Raw genomic sequence first — 20488 nt, 5'->3', positions numbered from 1 at the left:
CTGCAATCCCCTGATTTCTCTCCCCTTTGTTTTGCAGATGGACGCATTGGACAGGGGGCTGGGTGCTGTTCTGTCCCAAGAGGTGGAGGGGGAGGAACGCCCGGTATTGTACATTAGTCGAAAGCTCTCTATGAGAGAGACGAATTACAGCACCATATAGGAGTGTTTGGCCATCAAGTGGTCCGATACTATTTGTTGGGATGAGCATTCACCCTCTTTTCGGACCACACCCTGCTCCAAAGGCTCCACCACATGAAGAATGCCAATGCCTGGATCACCGTTGGTATCTGGCACTCCAGCCATTTAAGTTTCCTATTTACAAGAAGCATCTGCTGATGTGAACCATGCATCACAAAAAAGAAGACCTACGATCAAGAATTGTTGCTTTGCATAAAGCTGGAAAGGGTTACAAAGTTATCTTGAAAAGCTTATATATTCATCTGGCCACAAATTGTCTATAAATGGAGACAAATTAGTATTGTGGCTACTCTCCCTAGAAGTGGCCTTCCAGCCAAGATGACTCAAAGGGCACACTACAGAATGCTCAATGAGGTAAAAAAGAACCCTAGGGGGACAGCATAAGACTTGAAGGAATCAGTGGAAGTGGTTAACATCTCTGTTCATGAGTCTACTATACGGAAAATATTAAAAAGGCATGGTGTCCATGGCAGGACACCACAAAGGAAGCCGCTGCTTTCCAACAAAAACATTGCTGCGCACCTGAATTTTGCCAAAGACCACCTTGACACTCCAGAATGCTACTGGGGAAATGTTTCGTGGATTGATGAAACTAAGGTTAAATTGGTTGGGAAGAACACACAACACTACGTATGGCGTAAATGGGCATAGCATACCAACATGAAAACATCATCCCAACAGTGAAGTACAGTGGAGGGAGCATTCTGATTTGTGGCTGCTTTGCTGCTTCGATGAATTCCCAAGTATATCAAGATATCCTACAGGATAATGTCAGGGTGGTTATGCACCAGCTGAAGCTCAGTAAAAGTTGGGTGATGCAGTAGGACAAAGACCATATACATCAAGGTATACCACTACAGAATGGCTTAAAAAAAAGAAAATCCATCTTTTGGGGTGGCCCAGTCAGAGCCCAGACCTTAAACCAATAGAGATGCTGTGGAATGACCTAAAGAGAAATATAGCTAAGTAAACCCACACAGACTCACTCACAGACTCTGCCTTACTACATCGGTCTCAATTAAAAATTAAATATTGAAAAATTCCACATTTCCAAAAAGAATAAAACAGCTTTACCTAACAGTGCTGGAGTCTAAACACTTTGTGTCTTCATCTTAGACATACAGAAGGAGTGCGTAAGCGCTAGAACATATGCAAAGCACTTACACATCATTCATCACGAGTGCCAAGACGTCATTCTTTATACCCCTCTCCCTATGCTTTATTATTATACCTCTTTTACTCAAGTCATTCTTACAAAATATCATAAAAAGACATGGAGGAGGAGGATAAGAATAGACTGAGTGCTATTTATAGTCTATTGAAAGAATGCCTCCACCACAACAGCACCTTCCTCTCTTCTCTCCAGACATTTATTGATGAAAAGAGAGAATGAGGGATATATTTCTGCAGATGAGGCGATTTGCATTTGGTCGGTGTAATACAAAAATAGAAATGTGTAATCAATAATGACACCAATGTATTTTTAAGAATAGCAAGGACAGCATATGAAGAGGTTTCAAATGGCAGTAAAGCTATGACATGCTGGCATCTCGATAACTCTTATAAAAGTGTACTGTGGTAGTACTAATGTGTCAAATGGTAATGCCATGGTACTTTGATATACTGTAGGGGAGATCAGGGCTAGTTTGTTCATTTAACACACATTGTCACCATAGGAATAGTCCATTTAGTACCCTGTTTAGTGTTTTTTTAACTAAATTGAAACAATAAAACCTTTATGCTGCAGATAATAATATTGTGCTACAAGGCACTTAAAAAATACATTAATATGACCGTGGTACTATGCCTAAATAATACGGTAATACCGTACACTCATAACATTTTTATGAGTGAAAACTAAATACAAGCCATTAAGACAGCACACATTAAGAACCAATGATACGGCATATTTTTAACACACAAAAAAATGTAATCTGGCATTTAAATATTAATTATGTCATTCCAGCATGAGAAAGACATTGTATCAGTGTTATATAAAACATTATCAGGTTTAAGAGAGGAATTCAATAAACTCAACTAATGTCGTATGTCTTTAAGAGGCACTCCAACGACTAAATACTTCTGTAAATGTTGCAAGCAGCTCAATTTAGTCCAGTTTCGTACAAACAAAGATTTAAAAAGCAGCAACTGAGTGCAGCATCAGTAGCACATGAGTGATGTAGCAGGCACACTGAAGAGCATGATCCGCTTTAATAATACATGAGCTATCTGTCCCTCAGACACTGAGAAGTCTGTCGACACAACCGTGTCAGCAGTGAGCACTGACCCACACATCAAACACCCACATCTCATTTAGAGATACTCTTTTTTTTAAAGATGGGATTATTATTCTAACACTGTATCTGCACTAGGGCTACACAATTAATCAAATTATAATCGATATCACGATATAACCTTGTGCGATTATTAAATCTCAAAGGGCTGCAGTATAATTAAATAAACAAATAGCCTGCTCGCATCAAAGTATATTTGCGCTGCTCTTTTAAGTCTATATTAAGTTACATTAAGTTACTTTATTAATTATTACAGTGTTTTCAGAGCGGTTCTGCGCTCACAACTCCATTAAATGCTTAGAGTAACAGAAGTGCTCAGAGTTCGGTTCCGTTTGTTTACATGCACTAGATGCACTAAATGACATTCACTGAATTAAAGGGGGAAAATATTTTTTTAATTAAGTTTAATTCAGTAAAGAAATTCACAGCAAAAAAAAAAATACTATTGTTATCAAGTGTTTTTGTCTTGTTTTCCATTTAAATTGTCTAAAAATCTTAAAAACAAGATACATTTAATTGAGAAGCAACATATAAGATATTTAGACTTGCTTTAAGAGAATTTATCTTAAATATACAGTAAGTGTATTTTGTATATACGTGTATTTTTTCACTTGGTTATGCTTCTGTGAGTGCAGTAAAGACAAAATATACTTTTATTCAGGATCTATCCTCTAAAAGGTGAATGCATCTTTTTTAAAGGATTTTTAGATATTATAAAATATTTTAATATTATATTCAACATTCTCATATAACAGTTTTTCTTCTGCAGTATAGCTGCAATATAGGGTGCAGTTTCAATCTCTCCCCCTTAGATCGGGACATTCGCGCAACTCATTGGCGCTGACTGCACAGAGAAATGCCAGTTTCTGAGTTTGTATTTATTTATATGATCTGCTTATGTATTATTTGAATTTTAATAAAGCTATACTGCATTAAATATAACTGCATTTAAGATGTAACGCCGGGGTGTTTCCTTTAAAGACGCTCGGCACGCAAGCTATGCTTCAGCGGAGCGACAGCTCCAGCTCTGCTTATTCCACAATGAGAGTGCTTCTGTATTTACTCGTTTGGTATTTTTGCATTATAATTCCCTCATACTTTGCGATCTACATCACCTGAAGCTGTTTGGAAAGTTTAGAGTGCATCTGGACTGTGATCTGTGTAATTCTTCCTCTCCTCAGTCAGGTGCGAGCTGCAGTGCTGCTCTCGATTGTTTTCAATAGAGTTTAATGTGATCTCAAGTTACGTTAAATTAGATCAAATGACAAATTCGACAACGAAAATTTTTGTCGACAATTATTTTATTGTCGATGTTGTTGATAACGTCGACTTATAGTTTGCATAAGCCAACTTGTTTTGAAGCCTAGAGTAAAGTGTAAAATGTAATATGTTGTTTATTTAATAATTCAACCAATTAACAGTATTTTTGACATCACAAACTTGGCAACAACAATGCTTTTATCAACAGGGAAATGCAGTTAAAAGTAACATTGAGCAGAAAATTTACATATAACCAGTTTTGACAGAGCTGCTGATAAAAAGTTAAATGATCAGCATCGGATGATGTTGTAAACCTGATTGGAGCATCCCTAATATTCAAGTTGACTGAGTTTAAAAAAATGAATGATGATGATTAGTGGGCTGAGACCCTATCATAAAATGGACATAAACGAAGAAGATAGTGTGAATATGAAGAAGATAGTGTTTTTAATTTGTTTCACTGTTTATATATTTATTTATTTTGGGGTGAATTGCAAAAACTTTCTCAGATTGTTTCTATTTAATGGGCACAAGTGTGAAAACCCCAGTAGCCTTTTGGCAGTTCAACATTTAAAAAACATTACCATTTTTTTAATAAAATTTTTTGTCTATAATAATCAGTTCAAATTGCAATTGCAATATTTTTCAAAATAATTGCAATATGACTTTTTGTCCAAATCGTACAGCCCTAGTCTGCACTTCAAGCATTCTTTAATGTTGACATGGTGTAACGAATCGGTTACCTAACGTAACCTCGGTTCTCTCTAGAAGAGGGAACGAGTATTGCGTAAGCTAGCTTACGCTACGGGAAAGATTCATCTTTTCTGAGATATTGAAGCCAAAAAATTATCCTTAATTTTGTATCCATTGTCAACGCAGTGCAGCAACTGCATAGCTAGCGAGCTCATAGGTTACTCTGCGGCAACTGCTGCAGCCTATAGACGAACTTGAGTGAACTTGCGTCCAATGACAGGCACCCGCGCCGTCACTGCATCAAAGCCCGCCAAAATGGGCGTGGCTAGATTGCATATAAGCGTAAGTTCGTAGGCTGGAACCCTGGTTTTCATTGAATGAAGCGAAAATCGCTCGTGGCGCGAGCACGGCCGGCTACACAATACTCGTTCCCTCTTCTAGAGAGAACCGAGGTTACATAAGGTAACCGATTCGTTCTCTTACGAGAGGTTCTCTCGTATTGCGTAAGCTAGCTTACGCTACGGGAACCCATTGTCAACGCCGTGCGCACCAAGCATCCACTGCATGAGCCCCGGGGGCGGGGGGGACCCGGGGGAGCCCTTGTGAGTGGGGAAATAACATTTGGCCGGCACGAGTGCGGGCCAGTGTGTGTGTGTAATACATAAGCACATAGTGGGAAGGAAAAGACAGAGCGGCGGTGCCGGTCTGTGTGTAATGTGTCCCATCAGTGCAGCTCACCAGGGGAGCTGTAGCGTATTAAACCGCTAGTAGTTTCGCCTGCAGGGCGGGCACTTCCAGATTGTAAAATCTGACAAAGGTGGAGGGGGAAGCCCAGCCCGCTGCAATGGAAATCCCGCTGGACCATGCCCACGAGGAGGCCATGCCTCTAGTGGAGTGAGCCCTAATGCCTAACGGGCATGGTAGGTCCTTTGACGCGTACGCGGCAGCAATAGCGTCCACTATCCATCTAGACAGTGTCTGTTTCGGTGGCGAAACCCTTGGTGCGCCCTCGAGCGAAGCGAAAAGCTGCTCAGAGCGTCTGAAAGAGGCGGGCGTGCAGTATACAATCTCAGTGCTCTGACTGGGCAAAGGAGATTGGCGTCGCGTTCGCTATCGGATGCTGGCAGCGCCGATAGGAAATGATTTGTGCTCTGAAAGGAGTACCGATCACCTTGGGGACATAGCCGTGTCTAGGCTTTAAAATGACCTTGGAGTCACTTGGTCCAAACTCAAGACACGCATGCGCTGACAGACAGCGCGTGAAGGTCTCCCACACGTTTAACTGATGACAGGGCAGTCAGAAAAGCGGTTTTGAGTGAAAGGTATTTCAAATCCACGGATTGAAGCGGTTCGAAAGGGGGCTTTCATAGCTCGAGAACTACGAAAAGATCCCAGATAGGAACCGATGGAGGCGTGGGGGTTCATCCTTCTAGCTCCCTGAGGAAGCGGATGACCAGCTCGTTTTTTCCCAGTGACTGGCCGTGCAGGGGTTCAGCAAACGCCGCGATGGCCGCCACGTACACTTTGAGCGTGGATGGGGATCTGCCCTTAAAAACACGAGCAGAGACGACACCCCACATGTCCGTGGGTCCAGGTCTCTGTCGGTGCACCATTTTGAAAACACAGACCATTTGGACGCATAGAGTCTTCTCGTGGAAAGGGCTCTAGCGTGTATGATAGTGTTTATTACTCCTGGCAAAGCGACGGGTAGTCGTTGATCACCCACGCGTGCAGCGCCCAGCGCTCTGGGTGGGGATGCCAGATCGTGCCGCGAGCTTGAGAGAGGAGATCTGCTCTCACTGGAATGGGTCCGGGAACCATGTCTGATTCTCCCAGTGCGGGGCTATGAGGAGCACCGAGTGACGCGTTTCCCTGATCCTCTGCATTACCTGTGGCAATAGCGAGATGGGAGGGAAGGCGTAAAGCGGGCGGTCGGGCCAGTCCTGGGCCAGCGCGTCCTCGCTTTTCGAGAAAAATACTGGGCAGTAAGAGTTCTCTTCTGATGCAAAGAGGTCTATCTCTGCTCTGCCGAATATACTCCATAACTTCTGGACTGTTTGAGCGTGCAGGGACCATTCCCTGGGGAAATATTGTCTCTGGACAGTCTGTCTGGGCCGTCGTTCAGGTGGCCTGGCACGTCGCGTCGCCCTCAGCGGCGCAGGTGGCACTGGGACCAACTCAGTATGCGTTTTGTCAGATGGAAGAGGTTCCTGGATCTGACACCGCCCTGACGGTTTAGATAGGATACCACAGATCTGTTGTCCGAGCGGACCAGGGCGTGGTGACCCTGAATGACCGGGAGGAAGCGCCGGCGGCGTACTCGACCGCTATCATTTCCAGACAATTTATGTGAAGGAGATTTTCCTGAACTGACCATAGGCCAAAAACCGGAGAGCCCTCGCGAGACCGCGCCCCAACCCGTGTTGGACGCGTCTGTCGAGATGACTTTTCGGCGAGATACAGCTCCCATCGTCACTCCCGCTGATACCATTCGGCCACTGCCCAGGGCTGCAGAGCTGAGATACAGGTCTGAGTCACTCTGATCGGCTGGCGGCCCGTGGCCCAAGCCCGGCGAGACGCGGGTGTTTAGCCAATGCTGAAGCGGCGCATGCACAGTAAGCCCAGCTGAAGTACTGCTGCGGCTGAGGCCATGTAACCTAGCATTCTCTGAAATTTTTTCAGAGGCGTGAGGCTGTTCATCTGAAAGGACGCGGCTAGTCAGCTGAACACGGCGCTGGCTGTGTAGATAAGCGAGCCGTAATCGCCATGGAGTCTAGTTCTATTCCAAGGAAGGAAATTGCCTGACTGGGCTGTAGTGAGCTCTTGGTCCAATTGACTGCAAGGCCCAAACTGTTCAGATGACTGAGGAGAACTGTCCTGTGAGACAGAAGCTCCGTATGTGACTGTGCCAAAATCAGCCAATCGTCCAAATAGTTCAGAATTTGCAAGCCCTGACTCCGCAGGGAGTGCGGCGCCGCATCCATGCACTTCGTGAAAGTACGGGTGCTAAGGACAGGCCGAGCGGAAGGACGGTGTATTGATAAACCTGGCCGTCGGCGAATCTCAAGAATGGCCTGTGACGGGGATTTATCTGAATCTGAAAGTAGGCATCTTTCAGATCGAGAGAAATAAACCAGTCCCCTTAGGCACATGCGCGAGGAGTTTCCTGATTGTAAGCATTTTGAGCGGTCTTTTGCGAGCACCTTGTTCAAAACCCTGAGATCTAATATTGGTCTGAGGCCGCCGTCTTTCTTGGGGACAAGAAAATAACGGCTGTAAAAACCCGACTTCGCTCAGAGAAGGTGGCACTCTCTCTATGGCCCTTTTGCACAGAAGGTTTGCTATTTCTGAATGAAGCATGCAGGCTGCTTCCGTGTTCACAGTAGTTTCGAGCAGCTCTGAAGCGGGAGGGCGGCGATCGAACTGTAGCAAATAGCCCTGTTTTATTGTGCTTAACACCCATTTGGAAATCCCTGGGATAGCTTTCCACGCTTTGAAGCGTAGCAGCTAGAGGGTGAATGGCCAAGTCAGCCCTGATTGCCGCACACAGCGAGCTGAACAGAATGTGTGGCCGCTTACTGTGCTTATGCATGACTGCTCGCAGACAGCAGGGACAGGCTGTTCTGTGAGTGACTTCCGATTGAGGTGAATGGGGAAAGAGTCACATCTGTGAAGTGATCTTGCGAGCATAGTCACGGGCATGGGACTTACATACAGAGAGGTGTTTACTGGCCGTGTGACAGAGCGGGCAGAGAAGGGCGCGCGACGGATTCGTGGGTGCATTTATTGACTCTAACACTCGAGCTGGCTGTGCCTGCTTTATGTGAGTGGGCTCTGATAGGGACACGGGAAGTGTAATGCTTGTGTGTAGGGGTGAACACTGGATTGTGGGCACATTTTCTACACATAAGGCATGTTTGCTTTTCACAAAATGTCTTTTGTTCGCCGTGAAAACGGCATTTGAGTGCAGGCAAGCGGGCAGTATCACCGGCTTGTTGGCTGCTGAATCCATCACTGCAGTAGCCTGAGAGAAGGGGACTGACAGGGGGCGAAGCTTTGACGGTGGTCCGGCCGCGGCAGGACTGAGCCGTCGTTTCTTTAACAAAGCTAGGAGGAATTCGGTTGCTCAGGTTTCAGCGCAATCTTAGGCCGAGGCCCGCAGGGGGGCGGCGGTCTGCGGCGACTGTCTGAGCGCGTTCTAGGGTGGCCGCCCTGTCGACACTGAGAAGTCTGGCTTTGCTGAGCTGGGCGCTGTGAAGAGGCTCGTGCAGGAGGCTGGTCACGTGGGCGGCCTGCAGAGGAGCTAGCAAGACGAGGCAGGAAGAGATTCATGGCTTGAGTGGCTTTCTGGACTTCCGAAAAACGGTCAACAATGCCACTCACCGCGGAACGGAAGAGACCGGATGGAGAGAGCGGCGCGTTGAGGAACGTGGAGTGCTCAGCTTCTCCCATATCGGCTAGTGTTAGCCATAGGTGTCTCTCGGTCACAGTCAGTGCGGCCATGCACTTCCCTAGGGCTTGAGCTGCAGCTTTGGTGGCGCGAAGGGCGAAATCCGTCGCGCTCCTTAGATCTGAAACAGCCTCTGGGTGCCTGCCTTTCTCATCCCATTCCCGGAGAAGGTCTGCTTGGAGGATCTGTAAAACGGCCATGGAATGCAGAGCAGATGCGGCTTGGCCGGTGGCGGCATAGGCGCGGCCAACACAGGCGGAAGTAGTTCTGCAGGCCTTAGACGGGAGCACTGGCTTAGACCGCCATCTCGCGGAGGGCGGGCAAAGGTGTGCTGCTACCGAATCCTCGACCGGGGGGATGGAAGAGTAGCCCTTCTCGGTGGCGCCGTCCACCAGAGCAAGAGAGGTGGAGACGTGGGATCGGTTCCTGGCCGAGAGAGGCGCGTTCCACGATTTAGAGAGCTCGGCGTGGAGTTCCGGCAGGAAGGGCGTGGCCCGGGCCGCGGGCGCCGCGCGGCGACGGCTCTGAAGAAAGCAGCCGTCGAGTCTGCTCAGAGGGCGGTGTTGGGAGCCTGCTCAGAGGGCGGTGACCACTCGAACCCGAGGCGGTCGACGGCCTGTGTGAGGAGGCGCGTTAGTTCTTCCTCGACTCCGGCGCGGGTCCTGCTGGATTCCTGGGCCGAGGAGGAGGCTTGGGAGCCTGACCACTCCTCGCTGTCTGAAGCCATGATGGAACAGCAGCCCTTATCCTCCGCCTCGTCATCCGAGATGGCAACAGTGCGGCCGCTCGGCGGCAACTGCGCGTCACGGGAGGGCGGGGAGGGTGAAAGCGATGCTCGAGGGAGAGGCTCCGGCGAGGTAGTCGCTTCTAACACCGGTTCCGGCAGCCTTTGGGAGCGGCGCTTCTTTCTGCGCGGCGAAACGAAAGGCTGCGCGGCGGCTTCGGTTTTGAGTGCTTCGAGTCGAACCCGCAGGGTCGACATCGGAAGCTCCTCGCAGAGGTCACATCCGCCGTCAGCGAGGGCGAGCTCTGCATGTTCCAGTCCCAGGCAGAGAGCGCAGATGAGGTGGCGGTCTCCGGCGCTGAGAGGGGCGCGGCATGAGGTGCAGGTGGTGCGAGGCATCTTAAAAAAGATGCTCATTGCTCTTTTAGTGAAGTTCTCTGAGGAACTTGCTTGCTCTAAAAAGGATACGTCGCCGGATGGCGTAGCTCGCAGGATGGCTGAAGGTGGTGAAGACGGCCGGCTTCTTCGAGCGCTGTCCAAGCTTGCTAGATGCCCCTCGAACGGCGACGCGGCTTCTGCAGTTCAGAGATGCTAAGAGCTTCGCTGAATAGATGAAAACCAGGGTTCCAGCCTACGAACTTACGCTTATATGCACTCTAGCCACGGCCATTTTGGCGGGCTTTGATGCAGTGATGGCGCGGGCGCCTGTCATTGGACGCAAGTTCACTCAAGTTCGATCTATAGGCTGCAGCAGTTGCCGCAGAGCAACCTATGAGCTCGCTAGCTAGCCCGCTCAAGGTATGCAGTTGCTGCACTGCGTTGACAATGGATACAAAATTAAGGATAATTTTTTGGCTTCAATATATCAGAAAAGATGAATCTTTCCCGTAGCGTAAGCTAGCTTACGCAATACGAGAGAACCTCTCGTAAGAGAACTATTGATTGGTTTGCAGTAAAGGCAGAACTAGGAAGTAATCTTGTTCGCATAATCAGTGACAAGCACGTTTGCATTTTTCCCTCTAACATTATATTTTTACTACAGTGATGGTTAGGGAACGTTTCAGCTATTTTAACTTCACACAGCATACTAAAAACTTGGCATTTAATACTTTTAAAACTGATGAGATGCTGCAAAAATTGTTTGTCTGATGCATGTGTACATAGACAATATAATTAAAAGTAGTGCAGACAGAATGCAAGAACAGGGATGAAACTACTCATTTTCAAGCAAGTATGAGATATCTACACTGGCGCCCCCTTTCGGTCTCTGGCGTAGGGGTCTCCCTTGAACGTTTATGCCTCCCCTTAATATGTTTTTGGCACAAGAATGCATCTTGTGAGAACAGGACAGACTGATGGTCTCAATTGTAAAATTGATTGCTGTTAACTATAAGCTTATGTTAAATAATATGGGGGAAACAACAAACAATACATTACCTTCTAAAGCCACTTTTTGAATTGCTTTTAATCAATGATTTACTCGTCTGCTACATTAATGCAATTATCTCAGTCTGATTACATATTTGAATTACTTGTATTTTTATTTATTTATCTTTATTTGGGGGCCTTTCTCAGCAATAAAGATATTTGTTATTAATTGTGATTAATTAATCGGGAGGACATGTAATAAATGTTAGAAACATTTTTAATGACAGCCTTAATTTTTATACCATACAATTTCCTGTGTCATCTCTTACAGTGCACTGAATAGATTAAGAAGATATTTATTAAAATATTGTTTTTTGTTTTTTGTATGCCCGTTATTAAGTATCTTTTTAAGGATAAAACATTATGAGGAATGCGGCACTAACTACTAATCTGGGATCCAACACCTTGTGAACAATACATTTCAATGACTTCCAGTTAGATGTGAATAAAGAGTTTTTATCTTGCTAGGCCAAGATTTCCATTTGTATGTTAATTTAAATTGAATTGTACTTATTGGTGTAAATAAGTAAATCTTGATACAGAAGGTTCCATTAATTTTTCATCCATCCATCCATCTTCAACCGCTTATCCGAAGTCGGGTCGCGGGGGCAGCTGCTACAGCAGGGGGCCCCAAACTTCTGTATCCCGAGCCACATTAACCAGCTCTGACTGGGGGACCCGAGGCGTTCCCAGGCCAGTGTGGAGATGTAATCTATCCACCTAATCCTGGGTCTTCCCCGTGGCCTCCTCCCAGCTGGATGTGCCTGAAACACCTCCCTAGGGAGGCGGCCAGGGGGAATCCTTACCAGATGCCCAAACCACCTCAACTGACTCCTTTCGACGCAAAGGAGCAGCGGCTCTACTCCAAGCTCCTCACGGATGACTGAGCTCCTCACCCTATCTCTAAGGGAGAAGCCCGCCACCCTTCTGAGGAAGCCCATTTCGGCCACTTGTACTCGCGACCTAGTTCTTTCGGTCATTACCCAGCCTTCATGACCATAGGTGAGGGTAGGAACAAAAATTGACCGGTAAATCAAGAGCTTTGCCTTCCGGCTCAGCTCTCTTTTCGTGACAACGGTGCGATACAGCGAGTAAAGGTACTTGAACTCCTTCACTTGGGGCAATACCTCCTTCCCTACCTGGAGTACGCACTCCATCGGTTTCCTGCTGAGAACCATGGCCTCAGATTTAGAGGTGCTAATCCTCATCCCAGCCGCTTCACACTCGACTGCCAAGCGATCCAGTGAGAGCTGAAGGTCACGGACCGATGATGACATGAAGACAACATCATCTGCAAAAAGCAGCGATGAGATCCCCAGCCCACCAAACTGCACACCTTCCCCACCCCGACTACACCTCGATATCCTGTCCATAAATATCACAAACAGGATTGGTGACAAAGCGCAGCCTTGGCAGAGACCAACCCCCACATGGAATTAACTCGACTTCGTGCCGAGGACCCGGACACAGCTCTCACTTTGGACATACAGGGATTGGATCACCCTAAGAAGGGCCCCCCACCCTGTACTCCTGCAGCACCTCCCACAGTCTCTCCCGGGGGACCCGGTCATACGCCTTCTCCAGATCCACAAAACACATGTAGACCGGATGGGCATACTCCCAGGCCCCCTCCAGGATCCTTGCGAGAGTAAAGATCTGGTCCGTCGTTCCACGGCCAGGACGAAAACCGCATTGTTCCTCTTCAATCCGAGGTTCGACAATCGGCCGAACCCTCCTCTCCAGCACCTTGGAGTAAACTTTACCAGGGAGGCTGAGAAGTGTGATACCCCAGTAGTTGGCACACACTCTCTGATCCCCCTTTTTGAAAAGGGTCATCCACATCCAAAGCTTTCAGCATTTCTGGTTGGATCTCATCAATCCCCAGGGCTTTGCCACTGCGGAGTTGTTTGACTACCTCAGTGACCTCCCCCAGGGAAATAGAATCTGATCCCCCATCAGCCTCCGGCTCTGCCTCTAGCATAGAGGGTGTGTTGGGATTTAGGAGTTCTTCAAAGTGTTCCTTCCACCGCCCAATAACCTCCTCGGTTGAGGTCAACAGCATCCCATCTTTGCTGTATACAGCTTGGATGGTTCCCCGTTTCCCCCTCCTAAAGTGGCAGACGGTTTTCCAGAAGCACTTTGGTGCGGACCGAAAGTCCTCCCCCTGGCTTCTCCGAACTTTTCCCACACCCACTGCTTTGCCTCCCTCACGGCCGAGGCCGCAGCCCTTCGGGCCTGTCGGTACCTTGCAATTGCCTACGGAGACCTCCTGGACAACAAATCCCGGAAGGCCTCTTTCTTCAGTCGGACGGCTTCCCTGATCACCAGTGTCCATCACGGTGATCGAGGGTTACCACCCCTTGCGGCACCTAAAACCTTAAGGCCGCAGCTCTCCACCGCGGCTTTGGCAATGGAAGCTTTGAACATTGCCCACTCCGGTTCAATGTCCCCAACCTCCGGAGGTGTGAGTTGAAGATCTCACGGACCTCCTCCAAACGTTCCCAGTTCACCCGCACTACTAGCTTGGGCTTCCCAGGACTGTCCAGAGTCTTTCCCCACCTCCTGACCCAACTAACCACCAGATGGTGATCGGTTGACAGCTCTGCCCCTCTCTTCACCCGAGTGTCCAAAACATATTGCCTCAGTTCCGACGACACGATTACAAAATCGATCATCGACCTTTGGCGCTCTGGTACCACGTACACTTATGAGCATCCTTATGTTCGAACATGGTGTTTGTTATAGATAATACATGACTAGCACAGAAGTCTAATAACAAACATCCACTTGAGTTCAGATCGGGGAGGCCGTTCCTCCCAATCACGCCTTTCCAGGTGTCCCTGTCATTTCCCACGTGTGCGTTGAAGTCACCCAGCATCACTATGGAGTTCCCTACTGGGGCCCTATTCAGGACTCCATTCAGGGTCTCCAAGAAGGCCGAATACTCTGAACTGCTGTTCGGTGGATATGCACAGACAACAGTCAGAGTTTCCCCCCCACAACCCATAGGCTTAGGGAGGCGACCCTCTCGTCCACCGGGGAAAACTCCAACGTAGCGGCGCTCAGCCGGGGGCTCGTGAGTATCTCCACACCCGCCCGTCACCTCACACCCTGGGAAACTCCAGAGAAGAATAGAGTCCATCCCCTATCCAGGAGTACAGATCCAGAGCCAAAACTGTGCGTCAAAGTAAGCCCCACCAGATCCAACTGGTAACGCTCCACCTCCCTCACCAGTTCCGGCTCCTTCCCCCCCAGTGAGGTGACATTCCATGTCCCCAGAGCTAGCCTTTGCTGCCCGGGTCTGGTCCGTCGAGGCCCACGGCCTTCACTGTCACCCATATGGCAGTGCACCCGACTCCTGCGATTTCTCCAATGGGTGGTGGGCCCAAGGGATGTAGAGGGGGGTTTCACGTCGCTTCTTCGGGCTGTGCCCGGCCGGGCTCCGTGACAAGCCCGGCCACCAGGCGCTCACGAGCCCTCTATCTGGGCCTGGCTCCAGACGGGGGCCCCGGGCTTCCTATGGGCAGGGTAACTCCTCCTCTTTCTGTTTTTTTTCATAGAGTCTGTGTGAACCATTCTTAGTCTGGCCCCTCACCTGAGACCACTTTGCCTTGGGAGACCCTACCAGGAGCACATGGCTCCAGACAACACAGCCCTCAGGATCATAAGGGCACACAAACCTCCCCACCACGATAAGGTGCATACATTTTTCAAGTCTTTTAAAATGTGATTAATTTCCATGAATTTCCCTTATATTTCCAGATTTTCCATGCACATTTATAACTGTTTTTTATTTATAACTGACTTTGTGTGTTAACAGAACTGTAGAAATTTATTTCTATTGCAGCTCACACTGTATAGCATATATAGTTTTGAATGTTCAGTGCAATTGCTATACACATGTCCTTGCTTCTTTTTAATGTAATCATTTATTTATTTTTTAGAATATTGGTTTCACTGTGTCTCTAAAAATATACTGAGGAATGATTAACAGTCACGCTAAATGTGCACTTAATTTTGTTCTCCTAGAGCAGTGGTTCCTAAACTTTTAACAGTGATGTACCCCTCCAAATATTCAACATCCTTTCATGTACCCCCCTCTATAATGCATAGATAACTTTCACACAAGGTATTTTGACACAATTATCTTTGTAAAACAACTCCCTTATTAAAAACATGTTATATTTGTACGTTTTGTACATATTGAATAAATGGCTCACCAATTGAGATGGGTATGCTAGATATGATATAACTGAATAACTTGAAAACTCCCCCTTCATCGCATCACGGTATGCAAGAATCTGTTTCTGTGCCTGGAATTGCGCATCATTGCAGGTACGTCATTGCCGGCAGACTTTGAGCATTTCTAGTAACTATCTGTGCAATTGCATGATCAGCTCAAGGTGCTTTTTTTAAAAACATCATGCAACAATGTAAAAACAGGTCTCTAGCATGCAACAAATGTGAGTGAAAATTACTGCGTGTGAAAGTGGAAAATTATTTGGCTGCACCAGATGTCTGACACCTGTCAAAGCTTTTGAACTTATACCATCAGTATCAAAATTCCTGACGCATCTAACCTTAAATACAAATTACGTTTTAAACTGCGAAAAAATAAACAGACAAACTATAATCATGGACAACTGACATGTGCGAGTCGGGTAAAACAGTTAAGTATCAATTTTACTTGCTATGATTAAGCTATGTCACCTAGCAGTGTGCTGGGCTGGCGAAAAAAGATACTTTTGTGACGCACGACGCATGAGTATATGCGTTTTTTTAACTGCAAAGGATAATGTTATTTGATTGCATATTTATCTGACCTTTATAACACAACCATTGTGGTGTTTCTACACTAGAGGGCACAAAACTTTGTTTTTGCCAGTGAGAAATACATGAACTTGTTTTGAATGTATTTTAGACTGATGAAATTAAAAGAATGGTAAATCTCAGAGTTTTATTTGCATACCCCCATTGTCACCTCACGTACCCAAGTTTTGGAAACACTGTCCTAGAGATATTATATTTTATGTACAAAATATTAACTTTGCCCAAGAAACTGGAAAATAAGTTATTTGCCTCTGGCAGCACTAAACAGAATTACAAAAGACAGTCCGGCACCGTTGGTTGAGCCTATATTGCTGTGGTGGGCCTGTCTGAATGCTTAAATAAAATAGCAATGTATAGAAAGCGCAGGAATAAACCTATTAATTACTCAGTATTTTAACATTTAAAAAATCACACACATCACCTTTAAGTATTAAAGTCATGGTTTGTGGCGTCTTTCATGGCTCAAAGATGATAATCATAACATGCTTGGATAGTTTTTATGGTGTATTAAAATCCCTAAATGAGAAAGCTGACCTAAACTATAAAAAATGACAAAACAGAAATAAACTCAGAATTTAAATCCTCTTGTATCTGATCAAATGTATAAACCGAGTGCTTATAACATGTAAAAGTACACTGATGGAGGTGCAGTCTTTGTCTATGTGGATGGTCATAAAATATGCAGCAGAAATCTATCAGAGAACAAGAAGCCATTAGAGCCTTGTTGCATTCTGAAATATTCATAAGACCAAACAGAACGCTCCTTTTAGCTCAAAAGTTTATAAACCACACTGGAAAGACCAACAAGATCTTGAAAAGATTTAAGGGGAAGACAGGTGATGGTGATGCGCATCTCTCTCTCACTCTCTCTATTATTTCCAGTTCTCGTACACTTCCTTCAACAGGTACAGATGTAGGAGCAGTGTGAGTCATCAGAAAATTATTCACCAACAGAAATTTGTAAAGTTCAGTAAAATTGGGTAGAAATTTTATAGAAGCTTTTTTTCACTGATTCAAGATTAGCTTGCCCTGGAATTTACAGTATATTGCTTTGCAAGTTGTCATACTTAAACAAAAATGTTCACAAAAGTATTTCCTCGATTTATTATAATTAAACATTAACTTCATTCACAGCAAGCAGGACCAGGAAATGACTGTGATGTAGCAGCACTGTACTGTAGAATCTCATTGATTGTGTCTGTGTACATTTCGGTAATCTCTAGTAGAAAAACTGTAATAATAAAATGGTTTTTTTAACTGTTTAATGGGAAATATTTTGCTTTTGCTTTTGTTGTCACTTTAAGTTACTTGTTTTGTAATACTGTCTAAAATTATGTTTGCTGATTTTCACCATTGTTGAGTTTTATATGCTGAGTGTTGATATCTGCATGTCACAGGCTGACATTGCGTACTAAAAGTTAATCTAAGATACCACTATGGAAGCCAGATCCCGCCACAGAATAAAAAAAATATTCTGAGGTAAATAAAAAATCTTAATTTATTTCTCACAATTGCAACTCTCGTAACTATAAGATATAAAGTCTCAATTGGGAGATATAAAGTGAAAATTGCTAAATATAAAGTCGTATTTGCGAGAAATAAAGTAACAATTGCAAGATATAATGTATTAATGTAGTGACTTTATATTTTATCATTTCAACTTTATATCTGACAGTTCTGATTTTACATCTTGCAATTGCAAGAATTTTTTTTTTACAATTGCGAGACAGAGGGGGCCTGGTTAGCTCAGAGAGTATTGACGCTGACTATCACCTCTGGAGTCGTGAGTTCGAATCCAGGGCGTGCTGAATGACTTCAGCCAGGTCTCCTAAGCAACCAAATTGGCACGGTTGCTAGGGAGGGTAGAGTCGCATGGAGTAACCACCTCGTGGTCACGATTAGTGGTTCTCGCTCTCAATGGGGCGTGTGGTAAGTTGTGTGTGGATCGCGGAGAGTAGCATGAGCCTCCACATACAGATTCTCCACGGTGTCATGCACAATGAGCCACGTGATAAATTGCGTGGATTGACAGTCTCAGAAGCGGAGGCAAATGAGACTCGTCCTCCGCCACCCAGATTGAGGTGAGTAATTGTGCCACCATGAGGACCTACTACGTAGTTGGAATTGGGCATTCCAAAATGGGAGAAAAGGGGATAAAAATAAAAAAATAACAATTTTACATTTTTAAAATTGCGAGACAGGCCTGTCAAGTTGTAAATGTGAGACATAAAGTCAAAACTGCTAAATCTAACGTCACAATTGTGAGAAATAAATTTGCAATTGCAAGAAATAAAGTTTAAATGGCAAGGATATAGTCGCAATTGCAAAATAAGTTGTTCTAGATATTATGTTGCAACTTTATATTTCACAGTTTCGACTTTATATCTCACAATTACGACTTTATATCTTGGAATTGCAAGAAATAAAGTCGAAACTGCAAGATATAATGTATTAATGTTGTGACTTTATATTTCGCAATTTCAACTTTATTGTTGACAGTTCTGACTTTACATCTTGTATTTTCTAGAAAAACATTTAAAATTGCGTGATAGGCCTGTTAAGTCGTAACTGGGAAATACAAAGTTGAAAATGCAAAATAAAGTCGCAACAGCCAGAAATAAAGTCACAACTGACAGAAATAAAGTCACAACTGCGAGAATTGAAGAAGAAATTGCTAGATATAAAGTTGCAATTATGTTGATATAATGTGCAAGATATTATGTTGTGACTTTATATTTTGCAATTAAGACTTTACAATACATATGTTGTGTTATGGCAGAAAATCACCTTAATTTTGTTAGAAATTACTGTTGAAACCCTGGCGAGTTTATAAAGTGTAAGTAGAACCATTTTATGACTGCAATTTCCTACATTTACTATCAATGTGTGGTTTCCTTAAAAGGAAGGTGTGGAAATGGATGTTGCTTCCACTAGAAAGACAAAACTGAGCACACTTTGGCCTTGGACTCCACACACATTAGATTAGTGTATAAGATGCGCGGGTACTAAGAGTGACACTGAAAAGAACTAGAATGCAAATCATCAGCGGTAATCATCAGTTATCATCAAACACTTAAGCCTCTGTGCAGTGCAGTTGTATGACGATAACTACATTAAGGCTGCCTCATGGCTTTTAGAGATTTAATTATATTCATTTTAGAAAAACTACAGGCAGATGCTCAATAGAGATGTTTTCATTGCTCCCAGGAATGCTTTAAGAGAAATTCTCCAACTGCAATGTCAAGAGTGTTTCCCAGAAACCCTCAAATGGGTTTACTCATCTGGCCTGACTGGAACATTGGGGGCATGGTGGAATTATTTGGCTCTGTCTCAACATCTAGTGAGCTTCCTACCTAGACATCACTTGGGTTCACATGTTAAGACATTTACTATGCAATGTTTGCAATGGCTTTTCAAAGGTCTAGAAAAGAGGAATGGCAATGTTGAAGGCTTGGCGACTAAATTAATTGGTTACAGCATATCTGCATTCAGCTAAGTGCTCTCTGAACTACTGATAAAAACAAAGTTCTGATTGTAAGAAGTGGCAAATTTTGATGTCCATCTAATGAATTTTCTGTAAACTTCCATCACTTTGGAAAGAAAGATGAGAGATCTAACTTAACATGGCGGTGGATTGCATCTAGAACTGTCATGCATGTTCAAAATAAAAGTTTTGAGCCAATAGGATTCTGAATGCAGGTTTGTTAATGAATTTGCACAATTATTCTAAGGTTAAAGTGTTTGGGAATCAAAAACGAGTCCACCAGAATGCTGAATGGAAACTGATAAACTTTAAGGCTGCTAACACTTAATTAAAAACGAATAAGTTGTTTAAAAGTGTTCCCCCTTTTAGTCAATTAGTATTAATAGATAGCCAGGACTTTCACTGGTACCTCCTCAAAAAAGGTAGCCTACATAACGCCCCTGCCTTCAGCCTCAGTACAAGTCATGTTTTCTGTTCCAAAACCACTACATTTAAATTATGAAATTATACATTTGAAGAATAACGAATACGCTTTTAATATGTGTATTTGACACAATTCTCGTATGAACCAAATACGTTTCGTATATAAAGCTTCCTCGTGTAAATAAAGTCAAGGGCGTAACTGTTTGAACGGGCAGTCCAATGACGAGAAATATGTAACAAGCACAACATGACGAAAGCGTCCTCACTCCCTAAGCATCCTCATTCCCTAGGCGTCCTCCACATAAACAAGCGCAAATGTATACAAAAAACGCTTTCGACTGCCAGTTTAGCTCTTGAAAGAGGCAATATCAATATTCGCAATAAAGAGCGTCGCATCACTGAGCGCGCGGACACTGGAGCACACGCGCTCGCTCGCGCTTACCTGGATGCTGCACGAGATCTCTGAGTCGTCCAGCAGACGAACCGTGCACTGGACCTCCTGCGCGAGGGACGAGATGCTCGGACTTCGGAACCGAAGCATTTTCATGGTTCTTGGTTCCGCATAGCAAAGCAAAGCTGTGCCTTTGGTCTCAGGGAGAGGACGCTGTGTCTGTTACGCGTCGTCGGTAGGAGAGGTGTCGCGTGACATGACCGGGAGAACGATACCCGTTTTCATTCACCCCCCTCCCTCCCGAGCGAACGCG

At 45.0% G+C, this 20488-nt stretch overlaps 1 protein-coding gene across 1 annotated transcript in view; it reads right to left on the bottom strand.

The window, feature by feature from the left end:
• Positions 1-20391, bottom strand: part of LOC127621393 (FERM domain-containing protein 3-like) — a 102039-nt gene extending 81648 nt beyond the window's left edge. Inside the window, exon 1 of the mRNA XM_052094963.1 lies at positions 20227-20391. Coding sequence (XP_051950923.1) covers positions 20227-20331 — 105 coding nt within the window. The 5' untranslated portion in view covers positions 20332-20391. The remainder of the gene's footprint in view (positions 1-20226) is intronic.
• Between the last annotated feature and the right edge of the window lie 97 nt (positions 20392-20488).

This window comes from Xyrauchen texanus, chromosome 27, assembly GCF_025860055.1.
Source record: "Xyrauchen texanus isolate HMW12.3.18 chromosome 27, RBS_HiC_50CHRs, whole genome shotgun sequence".
Lineage (NCBI taxonomy): Eukaryota > Metazoa > Chordata > Actinopteri > Cypriniformes > Catostomidae > Xyrauchen > Xyrauchen texanus.
This window is presented reverse-complemented; position numbering and strand designations above follow the sequence as displayed.